The sequence below is a fragment of the Struthio camelus genome, chromosome 3 (genome assembly GCF_040807025.1).
Source record: "Struthio camelus isolate bStrCam1 chromosome 3, bStrCam1.hap1, whole genome shotgun sequence".
Classification (NCBI taxonomy): domain Eukaryota; kingdom Metazoa; phylum Chordata; class Aves; order Struthioniformes; family Struthionidae; genus Struthio; species Struthio camelus.
Window position 1 is genome coordinate 73,306,445 of NC_090944.1, and position 20,611 is coordinate 73,327,055.

The 20,611-nt window shown below is 37.5% G+C and overlaps 1 protein-coding gene across 7 annotated transcripts in view; it reads right to left on the reverse strand.

The window, feature by feature from the left end:
* Positions 1-794: 794 nt before the first annotated feature.
* AHI1 (Abelson helper integration site 1) overlaps positions 795-20,611 on the reverse strand; it is a 110,435-nt gene continuing 90,618 nt past the window's right edge. For 4 of the 7 annotated variants that reach the window (XM_068938391.1, XM_068938387.1, XM_068938389.1 and 1 more), the window contains exons 23-25: positions 19,337-19,437; positions 6,096-6,175; positions 795-2,043 (exon numbers count right to left, since the gene is read on the reverse strand). In XM_068938391.1, coding sequence (XP_068794492.1) covers positions 1,815-2,043; positions 6,096-6,175; positions 19,337-19,437 — 410 coding nt within the window. In that variant the 3' untranslated portion in view covers positions 795-1,814. The remainder of the gene's footprint in view (positions 2,044-6,095; positions 6,176-19,336; positions 19,438-20,611) is intronic. The other 3 variants (XM_068938390.1, XM_068938393.1, XM_068938392.1) reach the window with 3 other exon arrangements.

Here is a 20,611-nt window from a genome sequence, read left to right on the forward strand (position 1 = left end):
GAGGTGGCTGTGTCTTTGATTAGAACTACCATCTCTCTGTGGTGTTTATCTCAAGTGTTATTTCTGTCTTCAGTGTCCACAATGCCAAATTAACATTTTACAATGCTTCCCAATGAGCTTCCAGATCTTGGCTACTGCTCAGCTCTGCCTGACGTGGAGTTTGATGTCATGCTCTGCCCTTATTTTAAATGTGACCCAGGACATTTTAAAAAACCTAAGATGTTGAGATTTTTCTCCCTTGGAAAATCTGTATTTCACACAGAATTATGTGTTAGAATATATTTCAAAAGCTGAGAGAGAAGAAGCTAGAAGCCTTTCTGCAATTAGGCAGTCCAAGGACTAATACAATTTTATATCATGTATGACTAGGGAGACAAACAAGGATGTGGCAGCACATATGTTTAAGTTCCATTTAGGGCACAGACAGGCACTGGACAGAGCAGAACTAGGACTGTTAGCAGGGAACAACTATCAATGCGGCCAAAAAAGAATATTTTCTACTGTATTTTACTCAAAAGAAACATGTTTACCAATTTTTCTGGCTTTAAAGCATGTGCAGGGAAGGTATTACAATATATAGCAACTAGTCCTCTGCATCTGGGTACATTTCACACATCAGTGCCCAACATTGTCATTCTCACTTCTTTTTTTAATGGAATCAAGTGCCCTGTCTACTAAATAAGGGCTTTCTAATTTTATGTTATTTATTGCTTCAGAGTAGGGGGGAGGAGGAATTTCCTAGCAGAGTAAAAATAAACTGGACATCGTCAGCCAGAAAAAATACCAACACTAACTGATAGAAAGTGTTTCATTTAATATAAAATGTAAATTATTCAGAATTGTAGATAATGAAGTCATTAATAAAAGTTCACCACATAACACTCAATTAAAAATAGATTAATGACACACACGAGTGAATAAGGGTTACACAATAAAGTAAAACAAACAACACAGTTGCATATACAATATTTCATTCAGACAAAAGACAATGTATTTGGCAAAACTGCTGCCAAAGCAGCCAGAAAGTCTAACAAAACTGTAATGCACACTTATTATATGCATAAAAATCTCATCTGAAAACACAAATGGCTAGACTTTGTAACACTTACTTAGACTGGTAAGCCTGAGGAGTCCCAGTGAAGTCAGATTAGTTGCATAGGTAGTTACTCAACGATTTGCTCAACAGCTGCAAAATGCAGTCCAAGTGAATATTTCATGTCAGGAAAATATTTTTTAAAAGCTTAAGTTTTAAGGTACACTGTAATGTTGGCATTCCTTTGGAAAGTTACTATTCTGAACACTGCTCTATGTTATTGACAACAAATTTTGAGCTGCTAATTTAGTAACTTCTGTCGTGACTAGGCTTGTTTTATTTTAGATCACACTTTTCAACTCAATTCTCTGCTCACAATGGATTGGTCTGCAGATTTCACACTTCTTAGCTTCATTTCAAGTCTACTGAAATGCCTGTTTAGCCTACGTTAGGGGGCTAATCAGATCTTAATTTCTTTCAAATTGCATTTGTCAGTGGGGTTCTCAGGAAATATCAAAGTACATTTCAGATTTTACCAGTCCAGCGAGGAGCTGAATATTCAAGTTCTGTTGATTTCAAGGAAACCAGAGGGCAGGGGGGAATTATTCTGAAACAGGTTTGCACCCTTGATAAGTCACAGCTGGTGCCATTTTGTATTTGCGTATTTTAATTTGTTGTCTTTTTTTCTTGATAATCCTAGAAGCGAGATCATAATTGCAGGATTCAAATCCATTATTCTGTATATACGGAATGTCCACCAGTGTCTGGAATTAAATTATGACTATACATCATAGCTCTCAGGCTCAAAGGCAATATTTGTCTTTCCATTTGTGCTCGAGTTTGAGTCTCTCCCTGCTCTTTTCTTCTTCTTCAATTCCACTCCATGGGCTGTAGGTTCATTTTCAACACCGTTAGCTGTAATTGATGATACAGGAGTATCAAGACCCATTAAGTCGGGCTGATTTTCTGTTTCATTTTTCTGTATCCTTTTCTTCTTTTTCTTTGCACCTCTAGAGAAAGGTGGAAATAAAAAGAGTAAAAGAAACACATAAAGTTAACTCAAATTTAGAGCTTTTTCCATCACATCTGGCATATTAAAACAATTGCTTGCCTGTCTCCCTTGAGTACAATGCTGAAACAGCTATAAAAGTTACTGTTCCACTGCAGAACAAAACCAGAAAAAACATGAGGACAAAATACGGGAGACCATTCCAAATCCATCGGTCTGCCTTTCAGTGCATGTCCTAGCACTGCTTTGAAAAGAACTGCCCATGTTCTTAAAAATCAGCTAGAGCACTGAACAATAATCAACAGATATAACTAAAAATTACCAACTTCCTCCTCTCATAAAAGTCATTGCACAACTTTTTTTTTTTATTTTCCTAAGCTCCAATGCCAACATATTTGCAATAGAAGAAAAATTTCGAGTTTATTTATTCAGCTACTGCAGGAAAGTCAGGGACATAAAGTGCAAAAATTTAGTCTGCCCATTTTAATTTACCTGAACTAGGATACGCTTATGAATCAGAAGTCACTTTAATGTCAATTCATACAACGCCAGAAGTATCAATCTAGCCCATATCCTCCTGTATCTTTCCCAGTTAGTGCCATTTAAAAATGGGATTAGACTGGTCTTGCTGCTGATGCCAGGGATAACACATAGCTTACACACAGTTTACGCCACTTTTACCATGAATTCTCACTCTTGGCAGAAGTTGTAACTTTATTTAACTACGAATAAGTAATAGTACTTAGAGTGTAATCTTTAGAGAGCAGGTACTGTCTTTGTTCAAAATATGTGCTGCCCTTAGCACAAACAGGTTTTGGTTTGTGACTGGAACTGTTAGATGCTGCTGAAACATATGTAAACCAGTGGATGAATTAAGACTAAAGATAGTAATGAGGTGTGTGCAGTTACCCCAAAAATGTTGATGCAAAAGCAGTAATTACTGTTGGTGATGTTGTCCTAATGTAATAACATTTTGTAAATGAAACCCTTTACGCATCAGTGTTGCTAATGGAATTATGGCTATCTACCTATAGTTTCATTCTTTTTAACCTAAATTGTGTGTTCTTGAAATATGTAAATTGCTGCAGTTCTAACAGTGGAACATCCTGAAGGAAAAGGTTCTAGAGTTCAAGACCCTTTGCTTTAGGATTCCTAGAATCATTTGAGAAGTACTGCTGCCTGAGGAAACCGGGGCACAGAATCATAATTAAACAGTAATTTAAGTACCAATCTACCAAACTAAGCATTCAAGTGGGCCTAGTGCATAATCAATTGTAAATCTATGGAGAGAGCTCTACCTATCGTAGCTCAACAAAACTGTTCAATTGGAATATACCTGAGGAGACCATGTCTATACTGACAAATGGCATCTAACCACTAATACTAGAAGGGTGAGGCCAGCATGCAGGTTTACAGTATAAAACCTCACCTACTCAAAGTTTGAGAAGTAATTCTCATCTTTTTATTATTTTGAGTATCAGATGTGGCGACTTATAAAAACTTTGAGCCTCCTTAGATAAAAGCCTTCGTTCACTTAGCATCCATCACCTGGACATTTCTCTATTTCTTCTAAAATCTGGAAAAGATAGATCAACTCTTCTGAAGGGTGCATATGCCGTAAGGGCTTGCAATTCACTTTCTTGTGCAGGAAATGTTACAGCCATAATGAATACTGTTCAAATAGGCAAAAGAGCAACCATTCATCTTCAGGCTCAAAGAAAGGTACAATGCGTTGTGCAGGTGCTAAAACAATTTCACTTCTCCATAGTGAAACTGTGTACTTTGCAATTACATCTCACTTGATTCTTCAAAAATTTATTTACTCCATAATTCCTATTACTAATTAGCACGTGACATGGATATTGAGTGTATTTTCACAGAAAATAGGAAGAAAACGGAAAGTTTTAGGTGAAGCAAGTATTTAAGTACAGATTGGACTGCATCTCAAGTCTTGTACTGTTGCTATTGGATGCTAAAATAGAAACCTTTTCCAGTTAAGATCCTAATATTTGCAAGTGCATTGTTTTCAAGGATATTTCAAGACATACTAATTGCAGGGAACAAGAAAAGGTTTCAGATAAAAAGAAGTGACAGACGTAATGATGCATCTGCAGGCATTTTTCTGAAATGTTTTACCATGTAATCTGTACTACGCAGATAACTTGTAAACAGAAACACTGAGCAGTCTTTTCAAACCAGGGGCATTAGAAATGCAAGAAGATCCTTTTCTCTTCCAGCTCTCTGAATAAGGCAAAACCTTGTGGTCTCCTCTGAAATAACTTCATATGTGCAGTCACTGTTATAATAACAAAGACATATGGATCCCATTTCATTGTGTTCTAGATCATGGAAGAGCTCAAAAAGCATATGCTTTCAGATTCAAGCTTTAGATCAGGAATAGGCCTTACTCATATTTGCATTCTGATCTTAAAAATTCAGTGAAAGCAGTCCTTTCCACAGACAGACAAACAAAACCACAGAGGGGGAAAAAAAATAAAGCAGTAAAAATGTAATAAAATCTGGAACGTAGACCATAGCCATAGCAGAAACAGCACCGCATAGTACTGACATGCTTATCTTTCTCCATTTCAAGTTAGTTCTCTCCTGACGAGGTATAGCATCAGACAGTACACCACTGCATCAGACACTGCCTTTGACTCTCCCTCACTAATGATCAGGTGTAAATGGCTTGGTACCCCAAAAGCTTGAGAATGAGGCTTTGCAATGCTGCTGTTTGCCCATACAGTATAGCAGTGACATTAAACATGGCTTTCATGGTTAGACAGGCCTCTCCATGATGCTCCCACTCCCTACTGCTCAGGAGGAGAGAGTACATTCCAGGTGTCTTTTTTCATCTTGCAACTGAAAAGTTTTTTGGCCTCTGCTTCTTCAGCATAACACTCTAGTGTTACCTGATCTCAGGTTAGTTTCCATCAAAATGAATATTTCATATTTCATATCACTCAAAACTCCTGAATTTGATTAAATTCTTTCTAATTCCAAGTTTTAAATCTGTGGTCCCATATTCTTCAGTGCATACCCTGGAAGGGTCACTCAAAATAATTGTTTGCTGAAGTTCTACTAACACAGCTGAATCATATCAAATTTTGGATCCTGCCTTTTGACAGACTATCAACTGTGACAGTAACTCCACCAAAAGGCATTTCCTTCCTTAATGTAAGTCCTGTTAGAATACTTCAACCCTGAATTCTGTCAGGGTGTAGTTTACAGTCCCTTCCTCCTCAAACATGTGCGTTAAACTTTCCACTCACAATTTATTTTCAAATCTAGATACAGCTAGAGACAGAAAATTACGATTTAAAGAACAGTTGAAACTAGGTATCTATCTGCATCTATACTATATAAGTGCAGATTATCTGAAGAGCGGGCCGGTCTGGAAAATGATCAGTGAAATAACTGTTTAGATGACAGATGCCTGTAATGGCAAACAAAAGAAGTATTTTCACATGTATTTTTCAAATATAAATGGTTGCACTAAGTTAAAGATGTCATGGAAGCTCATGCTCAAAACACTGAGATATTATCTGCCTCCAACAATCACACAATGAATATACACAAATTTTTATAAATACAAGCATCACAATCAAAGATACTAGCTTGCTCATCTTCTCTGTATGTGACAAGCTTTTTCAATTTACATTAATTAATTTTTACAAAGTACAAAAGTAGTTTGCCGGTGGTAGCAATAAGGGCTCACACACAACTAAGGGATGCCTCAAGGGCAATCCTGTATCTCTAGATTATACCTTTGATTCACTTGTACACCACAGTCCTCACTCTTTGGGGGGAGAGTGTGAGTGTGTTTGTGTGCATGCACGCATGCATGTGTTTGTATGTGTGTGTATGTGCACATATATAAACCATTATTTCCTTCACATGTTGTGTGTCACACACACTCTTTGAATGATTATCCTGAGGCTAGTTTCTTGTTCTGCCTGCTAAAACAAAATAAGCCCTCCAATGTTTCTCGTAGTTTCCTAACAGCAGTTGTAGAAATAACACTGCAAATCGTTTTAAATATGTCTTGCTTACTGTGTTGCAGGTGAGTCTGTATCTGTGTCATGCTCTGAGATAAATTTCAGGTCCCCTGACTTACTGATGACTGGTGACATCTGTAAAAGAAATTAAAAAAAAAAAAAGCAGGAAGGTAAAAAGAAGACAGACAATGGGGCCAACACATGTACATCGAAAACCCACCAGCTTCCTGAATAAGGAGAGAATATACCTCGTTTGAAAAAGAATGTCTATCAGCCATAAAATGTTAACTCCTATGCGGTTAAAAACAAGGAAACAGTACCCCTGCTTTGAAAAAAAGAATGCTACTTGCAAATAAAAGACAGTTTTCAGGTGTGGGTAAAAACAAGAGGCTATGAATCTGCTTGAAATAAGCTTAAAATATACACGCTCTGTGTTGAATTAAGCTATTTCTGCTACTGAATGAGTAAATAGAGAAGAATAAAAAGCCATTTTATTGCATAGTTTTAAAAACACAATATGAAACCTGCCTATTTCTCTCAACTAATATAACCCTGCAAGATTCATTCAAAAGTGGTTCAAATCACTCCAGACTACTCTGTAGTTCTGGGATCAAAAAAAGTAAAAACTGAAAGCATTTTCAAGTCTTATATAATTGTCTAGTTTCCAGTGTAACTAGTGGGTTCATACCCAACTTGCCTTCTATAAATCCAAACCTCTTCTAATACTAACAGATCCAATGTTTACTGCAAGAATTCCCATAAAGAAGCGGTAAGTGGCCTTCCTGAGTTTACTGTCTTCAGGGACAGATTATTTTCTCTACCTTCTTCTACCCAGGCTGTTCACAAATGCTTATTATCTATGTAGTTTCATGGAGGATAGAAGCCAACACAACTGACAGTCTCACTCAAAAGCTCTTTGGGATCCAGCCTATGCTACATACCCAGCCCTGAACTTCAGGCCCAAATAGCACCACAGTCAACTAGAGAAGCTGTGGAAAGGAGCAAGAATAGTCTAGTTTCAGAGCTAGTATCATAATGCTATCATGAAAAAATACTTTCTTGAATCTCTGTTTCAGGCTGACAGGACTACTACATTCTGCATGTGTCTGTTCGGCATGGCACATATGAAAAAATAAAAAGAACAAAAACCCAAAAGCCATATCCAGGTAGGTACTGTGAGAGTGGGGACCAGTTCCTATGAAGATCCTAGGAAGCTGGAGAAAAAGTCGCTTTCAGGATACTGGAGCCTTAGGCCAGAGAAAAGAGGGAGAGACTAGAGCTGGTAGTTTCCAAAAAATAAGAATTTTTTAGGGAGCAAAGGAGAAGGATGGTCTTGAAACTAATTCAGCTCTCTAAAAATCATACATGTTGGCCAAGTTCTCAGACTGTTACTTGAGTTTTAGATTTATATCCAGCTTGATGCCAAACCCACTACATTTTCTTTCCTGAATTTCTCAAATAGATCTCGTGCTAATAAGATCAGTCTATCCAGTTCTGCCATGTACAGAGATACTCATCTGCTTGTAAATGAGATGTTTATTGTTCTGATATCACCCTACATTGCTCCAGGAAATGGCCAGTTATTATTGACATTACTGTCTCCAAAATCAGCAGTACTAAGAAAGGAATGTCATTCAGAAGCTCTGAACTGCCTTATAGCTCCTAAAAGAAATAACTACAAAGTCAACAAGAACTTTCTGAAAGCAACACAGAGAGGAAAAACAAAACACAAGTTATTGACCCTCTAGTTTGCTAACTGTTCATTTCATTTTGTGTAGCTTCATAGGGAGCGTATACCATAGCCACTCTATATCTAAACTAAACAGGGAGAAAATGAAGGGTTCTTTTCATAGCAATTTTAAAAAATTAAGCAGTAGTTTCAGTATTTTAAAATAGAATGCAAATAGTTTTCAGATACTAATTTCTTCCATCAACGATTTCAAAGCGCTTTATAAGCACTAATGAATAAAACTTAAAATTCCCCTGTCATCAACTTAGTGTCTGATTTTAATTCAGGATCAAGTGAGGCACAGACAATAACTACCTCGCCACACGCAAATTAAGACTATATCGGAAATGGAACCCATATCTCCCAAGTCTCAGTTTTAAGCTTTAAACAGATACAGTTTAATTACTTTCTTAAAATCAGAATGGAATTAGTTAAAAAAAAAAGTTATTCAATGTTAGCAGTTGTACGAAGTTCCTACTTTATTATTTTGGTCCTGCTTCCTAAAAGGTAACAGATCAAGCTTCCAATGTCTTCCTGAATTCATATAAGCCTATTGCTCACAGCAACCATGTTCAAGCATTAGTTGTTAGAATTAGTCTGCTGAAATAACACAGTTCACTGCATTTGTTTAGACAGAAATCACTATTTCAGAATAAAATAAGGTAGCTGGGCTAAGAAAAAACTACTACATTCACACACAAAATCTTTGTTAATATAGTAATAAGCTTGAGATTTAGTCAATGGTAGAAATAAACACCAAAGAGGGAAGTATAATGCCACTAATAACAAAATACAATGGAGTGCTGTAAAGGGAATGACTGTAAGTAATACTTTCTTCAGTATTCATAACCTTGTCACACACACTTATGCCCTCCCTTTGCTAGCAGTCAAAACTAAATCTGTCTCTGAAAATTCTATGTGATGGAATGATGCTGAACTAGACTTTTCATCTTCCTTTTTGAGCTAATGTAACTTTGAAAAATAATCTTGATAATAGAATCTCTGCATTGTATTGATACTGTAATCAAATACAGATCTTTGAAAAGTACATTCTGGTAGAATCCCCCTATGTGGTACTACAGAAAATTGACATCTTCTATCAAAAATGGTTTGAGTTTTTAAAAGCTTTCAGATACTTCAGCATCTGTACACAGAAAATTATCCCTGTTTTACAGTTAAGAGATTAAAGCATCCACTAACTTAAGCTGCCTGACCAAAGGTTCTTATGATCTGTTTTAAAAATCATCTGGATATTACGTAGGTTTTTATATATTCAAGTACAGCATTGCAATGTGTGTATCAAGGAAAGAAAAGTGCACAATTGGAGTCTATCTTGGAATAACCATGTTCAGTTTACTTGGTAATCAGTGAGAATTCCTTGGATAGGTAGAGACAGACTCCCAATTCTCCAGAGTAGCATTCAAATATGACAGCAGTTTCTTACCTCATTCCTACAAACTTTCAAGCACGTAGTGAGACAGGAACTGCACGGATTACTTTATTTTTTTGGAAGCAGACCTCACTGTCATTACCTCCTCCTCTTATCTCACATACCTTTGTGTCCCTCAGTCAGCCCACTCCTTCAACTACTATCTTCATCCCAGTGACATGAGCAATACTGAAGGAGCAAGTGGGCTCAGCAGCAGATTCGAGATGGCAGTGCAGTAACTCATGCAACAGAAGGAAGAGCAGCAGGAACAGCACAGTAAATGAGAGGGTGGAGGAACAGGCAGAAGATACGTGGCTAAGGAGGCAGTGGTAACACTTGGATGCTGACAGCGCACCGGGGATAGGACGCTAATGCAAGCAGCAAGTAACAGAAGTCTAGAGTGTGTAGCAGCTGAAGAGGCTGTTGCTCTCTTTTTCTCTTGCTTCAGTGTTCACTGCTTAAGGCCAGCCCTCGGGAATTCCAGACCCTGGGGACAAGAGAGGAAGTCTGGAGAAAGGAAGACTCTCCCTTGGTCGAGGAGGATTGGGTTAGGGATCATTTGTGCAAACCTGACATCCACAAATCCATGGGCCCTGATGGGATGCACCCACAAGTGCTGAGGGAGCTGGCGGATGTTATCGCTAGGCCACTCTCCACCACCTTGGAAAGGCCTGGAGATAGGGGAGGTGCCTGAGGACTGGAAGAAAGCCAATGTCACGCCAGTCTTCAAAAAGGGCAAGAAGGAGGAGCCAGGAAACTACAGGCCTGTCAGCCTCACCTCCATCCCTGGCAAGGTGATGGAACAGCTCATCCTGGAGGCCATCACTAAGCATGTGGAGGACAAGAAGGTGATCAGGAGTAGTCAGCATGGATTCACCCAAGGGAAATCATGCTTGACCAATCTGATAGCCTTCTATGACGGAATGACTGGCTGGGTAGATGAGGGGAGAGCAGTGGATGTTGTCTTTCTGGACTTCAGCAAGGCTTTTGACACTGTCTCCCATCACATCCTTGTAAGTAAACTCAGGAAGTGTGGGCTAGATGAGTGGACGGTGAGGTGGATTGAGAACTGGCTGGATGGAAGAGCTCAGAGGGTTGTGGTCAGTGGCACAGAGTCTAGTTGGAGGCCTGTAGCTAGTGGTGTCCCCCAGGGGTCAGTCCTGGGTCCAGTCTTGTTCAATGTATTCCTCCATGACCTGGAGGAAGGGACAGAGTGCACCCTCAGCAAGTTTGCTGATGATACTAAACTGGGGGGAGAGGCTGACACACCAGAAGGCTGTGCTGCCATTCAGAGGGACCTGGACAGGCTGGAGAGCTGGGCCTGAAGTTCAACAAAGGCAAGGGCAGGGTCCTGCACCTAGGCAGGAATAACCCCATGCACCAGTACAGGCTGGGGGTTGACCCACTAGAAAGTAGCTCTGCAGAGAAGGACCTGGGAGTGCTGGTGGACAACAAGTTAAGCATGAGCCAGCAATGTGCCCTTGTGGCCAAGAAGGCCGCTGGTATCCTGGGCTGCATTAGGGAGAGTGCTGCCAGCAGGTAGAGGGAGGTGATCCTGCCCCTCTGCTCAGTGCTGGGGAGGCCTCACCTGGAGTACTGTGTCCAGTTCTGGGCTCCCCAGTACAGGAGAGACATGGCACTATGAGAGAGTCCAATGGAGGGCTACAAAGATGATGAGGGGACTGGAGCATCTCTCCTCTGAAGAAAGGCTGAGAGAGCTGGGCCTGTTCAGCCTGGAGAAGAGAAGACTGAGAGGCGATCTCATCAATGTTTACAAGGGCGGATGTCGAGAGGATGAGGCCAATCTCTTCTCCGTGGTGCCCAGTGACAGGACAAGAGGCAATGGGCAGAAACTGCAACACAGGAAGTTCCATCTGCACATGAGGAAAAACTTCTTTCCTGTGACTAAGGACTGGAACAGCACTGGCACAGGTTGCCCGGAGAGGTTGTAGAGTCTCCTTCGCTGGAGATATTCAAAACTCGTCTGGACGCGATCCTGGGAAATATGCTCTAGAGGACCCTGCTTGAGCAGGGGGGTTGGACTAGATGATCTCCAGAGGTCCCTTCCAACCTCAACCACTCTGTGATTCTGTGATTCTTGCCCCACTTCTAAAACTTTCTATGCATGAGTAGATCTCACAGTAAGCTTCAAACACCTCTCTACTATGGTCATGGTGTGCCTTTACTGAGATTCAGTAAACCCAGCATTGTAACAGATACGATGCTAGCTATTAAATTAATCCAGACTCCAGAGTTTGAATACTAATACAGAACTACTGAGGTTGTGCTTACTTTAGAGAAAAGATTAATGAAAGAGTCAGATAATTAATATGAATATCTTGAAGTTTTATGCCCATGGGAACAAATACTGAAGAGAGTAGAAAATATGAGCTCCTTTGTATAGTACCACCAATGGTGTTCACTTTTCTTGCCATACCCATTTAATTCTCCATATTTTGAAAGATACAGCCCATAAGAAAGATAATGGGTCATCGGTTCATAGCAACTGTAGAGGCTTAGATTTTCTAAATTTTCTTTTTTTTTGTTTTCTATGACAGAAATAAAAATTACAATAAATTACACTTTCCTTTTCCAGAAGACTTCTTTGCTTTACAATTCATTTGCTCTCAGTTCTTTAATAGTTAATACCATCTCAGTGTTTCCACTTAAGAAGCAACTAAGCCAAAAATATTAAAGGCTATATCCATGACAGCATTTCAGTTCCTGAATCTGGCAGAAGAATGCACAGCCATGAACTGGGCACTTAACCCTCCTTGTGCAATGCATGGAAAGAACCAAATGCATCAGAATGCACTACACAGCAAAACCTGAATCTAAAGTTAATACTAAAGATAAAGTTTCATCTTAAGTCTAGATCTTTGGCACTACTTTTTCCTGGTCTGTGAAAAGTTGCCTCTAAGACTGATGGACTGCAGAATTAACCTGCAAGACTGTAGATTAAGTAGTAGATGGGCAGAACGGAATGGTATGATTTGAATGGATTTCCTTCCTCCACTTAAGTGATTCAGTCCCTCAAGGGAAATGCCCTTGCTATATAGCCTACTGTGCACAGGGAACTCTCCCATATAAGCTATTTCTACATAACTTGGTCTAATTAAAGATTTATTGGATCAGAGACAGCAAGAATGAACATGTCTCTCTTCAGACTCTAGTCATTAGGACACTAAATTCTTTTTGTATTAGGAGTAAGTTTGCATTTTGTTTTCTACTAACTAGTCCATGGATAAAATGACTTATGCCAACATACTTCTCCCCAGAACTATGTTGATGTCTCCTGTCAAAACTGTCCTAATGAGTCAAATTTGGGAGAAATGCCAAGACATCACACCCCACTAATTACCCTTTCTCTCCTCCTGTTCCATATCCCTCCAAAATGGACATCTGGCAGGAAGCTTGACTAGGGGAATCACAAAGATTTCTTTTCCTCTGACCTCCCTATTTGAAATGTAACTTAACCTTTAACTACTTTTTTTTTTTTTATCTCTCTAATGTTTTTAAAGTACAAATCTATCTCTAAATCAGATTCACCATATTGTCCTTGTATGTCTAATAGTATTAATTCAGTTATGGCTATCTAGCAGAACTGGGGCTCTATATATACGAGAAAGACATTGAAGTGCATCTGATCCTTTCAGGCAAAAAGCTATTAAGCCACTGAAATGTTTAGGATTAAGCTGACACTCACTAATTTCTCCATCCATGGATGCTAGAGCAACAGGCAGAGATAGGACTTTGCCTTCTCTAGTCTGGGCCTGTCCAGGACTAGGGAGAGACCAGTAGGAAGTCAGGGGGATAACAACCTTAATCTTAAGTATCATGGCTGAATGCTGACAAATACTAAACCCCAGATATCAAATCAACTGGAAGACTTTATGACAGAGAGCAAAAGGAGGAAGAAGAATGGAGACAAGATACTTTAGACTGAAGTACTATGGCTTAGAACAGCTGTTTTCAGTCTCAAAGTCTTGGCCTCTGGGAATTTATCTGTGGTTAGATTTGCATTAAAATTTGCATAAAAATAGTTCAATCCTGCTCAGAAAGAGCTTGTTAGGGCTCAAGGAGAAAACAACGGGGAAGAGCGAAGTTAGCTTGTCCCTGCGAGCTATCTTAACGATGTAAAAGCCCCTCAATAATATTTTTGATTCTGCTTCATCAGTTCAGTGGCTCAGCCTGATTTTTCTTATCTTTAAGCAGAACACTAGGTTTCAATCATTTACAGTGAATGGCTATTGATGCCATATCATTTTTACTTTTTTTCCCCCTTTTCTCCCCTTGCTAATAAACCAGATGCCATTTCAGTGCCCTTTCAGTGACTCAAGTAATATTACAGACACAGGCACAAAGATTCATGACATAGAACTCATTAGGAACCGCAGCGACTGGTTTTGGAATTGCAAAAGGAAGAACTGCCAGCTGACAAATAACATAGCAACATACATGCCTAATAGAGAGCAATTCAACTTTAAAAGTAGAAACTCCACTTTAAAAGGAAAATAAATATCTAAAAATAGGAAACTGCAGATCAAAAACTAAAAAGGTGGTATATGTTAAGGTCAGATAATATTTAAGGAAAATGGTCTATTCTTCCTAGATGGTACCTTTAGCAACACTGCCTTCAGAAGAGGGATTTCTCCAAGAACAATCGAAGTAATTACTATTTCAAGACCAAGATTTGCGAAGAGGTATCTATTTTTCAATGGCTGTTCAATGGATTGTATGGAAGACCACACAGCAGCTTTGCAGACTGATTTTTTGAAAAGCACAGTTTCTTTCAAGCCCAGAAGGTGGCAATGCCTTTAGAAGAATAAATCTTTAATCCCATTAGGTAAGAATGAAGCCTAGAATAATAAACTTCATTTTATTATAAACTTTATTATAATAAACTCTCATTAAACTGGATATGACATTTTTGTGGGTTTGCAACCTCTCTGAGTCTTTAAAGTAAATGAACATACTCCCAACATATTGAAAGTCTTCAGCTCCATCATTAGAGTTCCACCATGGTAATCCTACCATGTTTCCCTCATTCACAGTATCATATCTTCCTAGACCCTAGGTTTCACTCACTGAGGTATTTCCCAGGAACATGAAGAAAGGCACTTATAAAGGAGAAAACAGAAACAGAACAACCTATAGAATTAAAGCGCTTGGTGAAATAACTAGAAAAATTTCTAGCTAATATTTTTAGAAATATTTTTGAGCAAGTTTTCTAAGCTTTTTTGATTCTTACGCCTAATAAATAAATTTTGAGCTCACAAAAACACCCATATCAAACTTCAAGCCCAGAAGGGAGAGAATATGAATTATTTATGTGAACACAGCAATAATCCCAAACTTTGGTTACATCTACATGGAATCAACTCTTGGTGATCTCTGGGTAGATTACCCATATTGTGCAAAAATAATGTAGTTCTTAGAAGGTAACCCTTTTCTTCATGCTTCTGATCTTACACCACATCTTACCCTCATTTTTTCAAAGACAAATGTACTAGAAAAAGTATCTTCTTACACTTTTTACAGACATTTTATACTACCAGGTATTTGTTTTATCCACTACTTCTTCCCATTATTTCCACATAATCAAGAACTGACCCTGTTTAACATTTAGAATCCAATGAGGTGTGTTTTAAGTAATGATTGTTAGGTCACCCTAAATTATAAAACATATTCGCAAGAATTTACAGACAGCAGAACATCTCTGGCCAAATACGGCAGTCAGCTGAATTTGAAATGTCTCAGATTTGACAAAATTTTGCCAAACCCAAGTGCTGGTTTCTAACAGAAATCTGTCTGAATTGCTGTCTTTTTTGCCTTCAGCTTAAGGAACTTGAAAATAGCTGCTACTGAAGCAGACCGGTGGTGGGTCTGTCTCCCTTTCTTGGGATTCTTCATCTGCTCAATAAGAACTTTACTCCATGAAATTTCTATTGGCAGTTTAGACGTATGTTGTAATTAAAGATGATTATGACCTAATTTTGTGGCTCAGAAGTTAAGTAACTCATAAGGCAGGAAAATAAGGTTTGCATAAAATTATTATGTTATGAATGCTAAGCTCATGGCAGAAATCATTTTAAAAGTAGGTTCTTTAAACTACAACAAAACGGTCTACATTTGCAATGATTAATACTGAATTCTAAGTATTACAGGCTCTTCTAATACAAACTGATGATTCCATTATCATACGATTCTGAGGATTAGCTAGCTAGTTAACCTGTTTATAATATCTGCAGTTGGGGAAAATTATTTCTAAATAAGACTATATGGAATTCTCCGTGATTCAAATTGTAGTATTATTTATCTACATTTTAAGTGCCCTTTTCACTCTAGTATGGTAGTAAACCGAGTAACTCCTATGATTTTTTTACATTAATGGTATTTTTGCAGTCTTAACACAGCTAAATATTTATGTATTCGTTAAAAATTACAGAAAGAAGAGATATAGCAGACCTAGATATAACTATCTAAGCGCTCAGGAAAAATGCTTTTGGCCAAAAAACACAACAAGAATTTTGGTTATATTTTCCTGTTTGTAGATAAAAACTTAAGCAACAAGTTAATGTATTATTCAATAAATATTTTTCGATTTTCAAAGAAACCCATGCATTTCCTGTCAAAGCAGAAAAAATCATAGCATATTTCAAAATGATGATTTTCCATATTTCCCATGTAAAAAGAACTGCTATTTCCTTTGATCGGTTCTAAAAATAATATATTTTGCAAAGTTCAGAAAAAAATGAAAGGGATAGGAAGAAGAGTTGCTGTGCCATTGCGGCAACACAGGAACTGCCATAACTGATCAGCCCCCACAGTGGTCCTTTCAGCAGTTCTGTCTCAGAAGTATCTGGTATTGCCTAAAGCCAAAACACTGTAGAACTTTACTTGAATATGACAAACAGCTGAATGACAATTTGTTTCATTCTATGCAGTATTAAACAGCATTTGTAAAACAATTATACTTCAAGGCATATCACGCCTTACACAGGGATTTGACTCATTTGCTGGAACTTCAACTCACTATCCTTGTGGCAAGTTATACAGTGCTTCTGTAACTTGAAAAAAAATCAGCAAGATTAGTGTTTCCCAATCATTTAGATGCTTTTGGAATCTCAGCCATTACCTCAGCCTAAAATTCATATTTAAAAAATTAATCCCTGAGCAGCTAGCTTTAATGATATCTCGTGGTAGCAAGTTTACCAGGTTACCTAAGCACAACATAAACAAAATACTTCCTTCTACTGATATTAGATGCATTCAATTTCAGCTTAATGTCCCCTGTTCTTCTTTAACAGCAGGGCACGCTCTCTACACCATGTATTACTATATATATTCTTTCTTCACTGCTCCTTCTTTCCCAGTTTAATCTTTTCAATGCATTCTCTTATACTATTTTTTCTAGGACTTCAAAACCTTTCTTTACTTTTCTCTGAACCCCTTATCATTTTGTAGTGCCCTTGGATGCAGCTCAAGACAAAAAGCAAAAAATCTGTACCAATAGCAAATCTAAATCAACATCAAAAAGCAATAGAAAAAAAAATCCAATTGTTTGGTTTTGGATTATTACTGAGCACTTAATTCATTTTATCTTTGGAATTTCTGCATGTATCAAATAACCTTTACTACAAAATGCAAAGTAATGATTAATAGTATAGTCAATTTAATTCAAAGTGCCAGAAGGATCATAGTAAAGAAACTCTCCCTGAAATATTATTAAAAATGAGTGTTAATCAAAGGTGCTACTAGTAATACAGAAACTATTGTTGGAAACATATTTCAACCATACATACCTGAGAAGATATAAGTGATCAAACATAATCAAACATTACTTCCCATAAAGCTGAATAATAAATACTGGCTATAACTGATAGACATTAATGTGCCTGAAAATTATTTCCATCTAGTAAACCAGGTAGATTTCTACTGGATTAAAAAAAAAAAAAAAAAAAGATGAGGATAAAAATCATTCATCCTTTAATGACACTAAATAGTTTCTATCTTCTCCCTTTTCTAATATGGGTATGTGTGAAACAGGGTAAGTATAACAACGCATACCTGTGGGATACCTTCTTTGCCTCCAGCAATCTATATACCATAGATACAAGAAATCTTCGTGCTATCTGATAATGCTGTTACTTTTCCCATCTTTTCCTATATTTGCTCCTCTCAGCCTTTGGAGTAGAGAACATATCCGGAAGTAATGCATTCTTACCTTTTTGGGACCCTGATTTGGCTGTGAGTTTCTCAGATGTAAAGTAAAATATATTTCAAATTAATTATTTCACTCAGTATAGTGATTAATTCTGTTTTAAAATATTGTTAGAACTAAAACACTGAATAGTTTGATTTACAACAGTGGGCTTCAACAAGATTGCCAAGTGAGCAATCTGTACTAAACAATTTATTAAATATTACCTCTTTTTTCAACTATGTAAAAACAAAAGTTATACTTTTATTCACCTATATTGTGGTTTTGTGTGTTTTAATCTTGAACATTACAATATATATTACGGGGTATAGCTTAGATAAATCATCTGAAAAGAAAAAAAATAGTAACTAAGCCACGCAGTATTCATTTACAGTCCTGCAAATCAGATAAAATATTAAAATCCAGTTTAGAAAATACATGGAGAAGTCAAGTCTTTTGAAAGAACTCTGAAAAAATGTCATTTTTAAAGTAGTTGTGTTAGTCCCCTTTGACTAACTGAATAGCTGTGGAAAGCAAACTTAAGAAGGCTACAAACATTTTGAATGAAGAATAATTCTTACACTCTAGCAGCTGTTGAACTTGTTTCTATCACTTTCTTTGCTTACAAAGTATCCTATGGTTTAAGACAATCATCATTCTTATTTCACAGGAGGGGAACATTAACTATGCAAAGTTTCTAATCCCTGTTTGTCTGGAGAAGTGAGAGTCATTTATTCTGCTTTGCACATAGCTGTATCTCTAAATATCTGGGAAAAAAATCATTTTTTTCCCCCCCTCCCTCATATACAGTACCTTTTCTCTAACTTGACTAAAAACCAGCTGTAGTTTCTTTGTTCTTCTGTACATACTACAATATGAACTCTAACTAATGTCACAGAAACAGTAAAGTCTCATAAACATACAGTATAGTATGTGATATATAACCACCACCAACATAACACAATAAGCAATTACAACCCAATGTATGCATGCTGTGGGAGCGGAGAGATAGCAGATACAGTCAAGACAAAAGCCTTACTAAGCACCAACAGTGGAATACATGTACACTGGCTGGTAAACATAACTACTCTGATTTATTTAGTTAGATCATACTCTAATGATAAAAATAACTAACCCAGCAGACAACATCTAGAAGTACTATTTCAGTAATGTGTTACGTATTACCACAGAAAATAATTACATTTGGAATTAAGAAAAAGGGGTGGAGTCAAAAAGATCATATACTGTTTCTGTTTAAGCTTCTTGATATCTCTTTACTTTGCTCCTCCAAACTAGAAAGTATATCCTCCTGAACAACCTACAGGAAGGGTGCTACTATTCATCAGAGAACCATCAGCAGCTTTTAAACAGAAACATCCATTGTCAAGTAAGTAGGTTTGGAGGCAGCATATTGCATACTCTGGTAATGAGACTTTATGGTCACATGCTTATCTTAATTAGGAAATTATTACATGGGCTGACAAACTCTCCAGAGAAACACAGTTTGGCTTGTCTAAGCAACTTGATAGATAAGGAAATTTTATAGAAGAACATTGGTAAAACTTGTGGGCTCTGCATATTACAAGACTGATAGTTAAGTGTCAGAAAATATATCAGTTTTTGGCAAATCCATGTTGTTGCTTCAGCAGCTATTTACACCAAGTAGCTGTGAGAGACGCTTCTGTCAACCTTGGAGTCAAAGGGAGATTTGCTGTTCATTTCAATGGTGCAAGAGTAGGCTGAATATTTAATTTCCATATGACAGAAGAGTTAGATCCACACAAGAAATGAACATTAGACATCAGCTGAAAATATATCTGCTTGCCTGGAATGAGGTCTCGACATTAGAAATTTTACCAAAAAGGCAAGGAAAATTACTGTATTCTATATATGGTACCCTACTACTTATAGAACCCCTTCCTCTCAAATAATTACCTTACTCAGTGTTAGAGAGCCCTTCTCTGCTTCTGTTTGTCCATCAGGTAGGAGAGGAGCAGAATCTGGTACAAATCCTGAAGGCTGTTCTTCATATTCTTCTGAAAACATGATCCATAATTTACCATTGGGCACACCATGATCTAATTATGAAAGTATCTATTTTATGTGAACAGCTATGATATTATAATCTAGCTGATATTGGGATGTGAACTAAAACTAGTCAAAAATGTTTGAAGTCAAACTTTGTATGGTAATTTATCAACAATTCCCCATTAGCTGTTTTATCTATATCAGTAAGCTTAGATCTACATTTAGAGGTAATTACATAAAATATCAACAATCAAACATTTACACAACTCAGAACAGAATCTATACTGATAGCAATAAAACTGAAGCAATAAAATTGAAACACACATATCACGGACACTTCTTTTGATGTACATAATAAGATGGTCACCAAACGAAATAAGAAAACATACACCATGGTTTTTTTGCACAGCTGGCCAACTGCCTCAAAGACTTTTTTAAAAGCCTTCTCAAGAACAGGCCATCATTGAAGACTGTTCCTACAGGCTGCCCTCTGGCTTACTTTGCAAGGAGGAGAGGAAGGAGAAAAATGCACAGGATGTGTGAGGGGAGGACAGTGGAGAAAGACCGCAATTAAGCTTATTTCAAGTAGCATCATTAAATTAGCACAGAATTATGTCCAAGCTTTTTAGGGAAGGGGCATAAACACTAGAGTTCACTTGGAAGACAGAGGGAGGAAGCAGAAAATGGGGGAAAACATCTTCAGAAATGTTGGGTTAAGAGATTTCTAAACACCAGTATAATTGATAGTTTAGAAAGCACATGAATTTCCTGTAGCATGAGACCACACACTATGTCTATAAATTGAATATTAAGAACTCGCAAGACAGGGAACGTTCTTATACTAGTCGACTCAGTAGAATACTTCCTATATTATTCTATCAGATTTCAATGGTTTATTTATTTGTTTTACATTTGGCTGTATTAGTTTAACCAAAACTGTTTTAATCACAAGGACCTGGTAGTAAGCTAAATGCTCAGACCTGGGATTTAACCATCCCTGCTCTTTTAGAATTTCATAATTAAATCCACTTATTTGGGAACTGAACATTCCCTGTTAGAGTAGGGGGAAAAACAGAGTTTTTCTAAATGTAACCAGTCAAACCTAAGAGATCTAAGAGAAGTCCAAGACGTCTGTGAAATGCTTAGATGTGTCCTAAAACACTGTCAGGGCAGGGCAAGAAC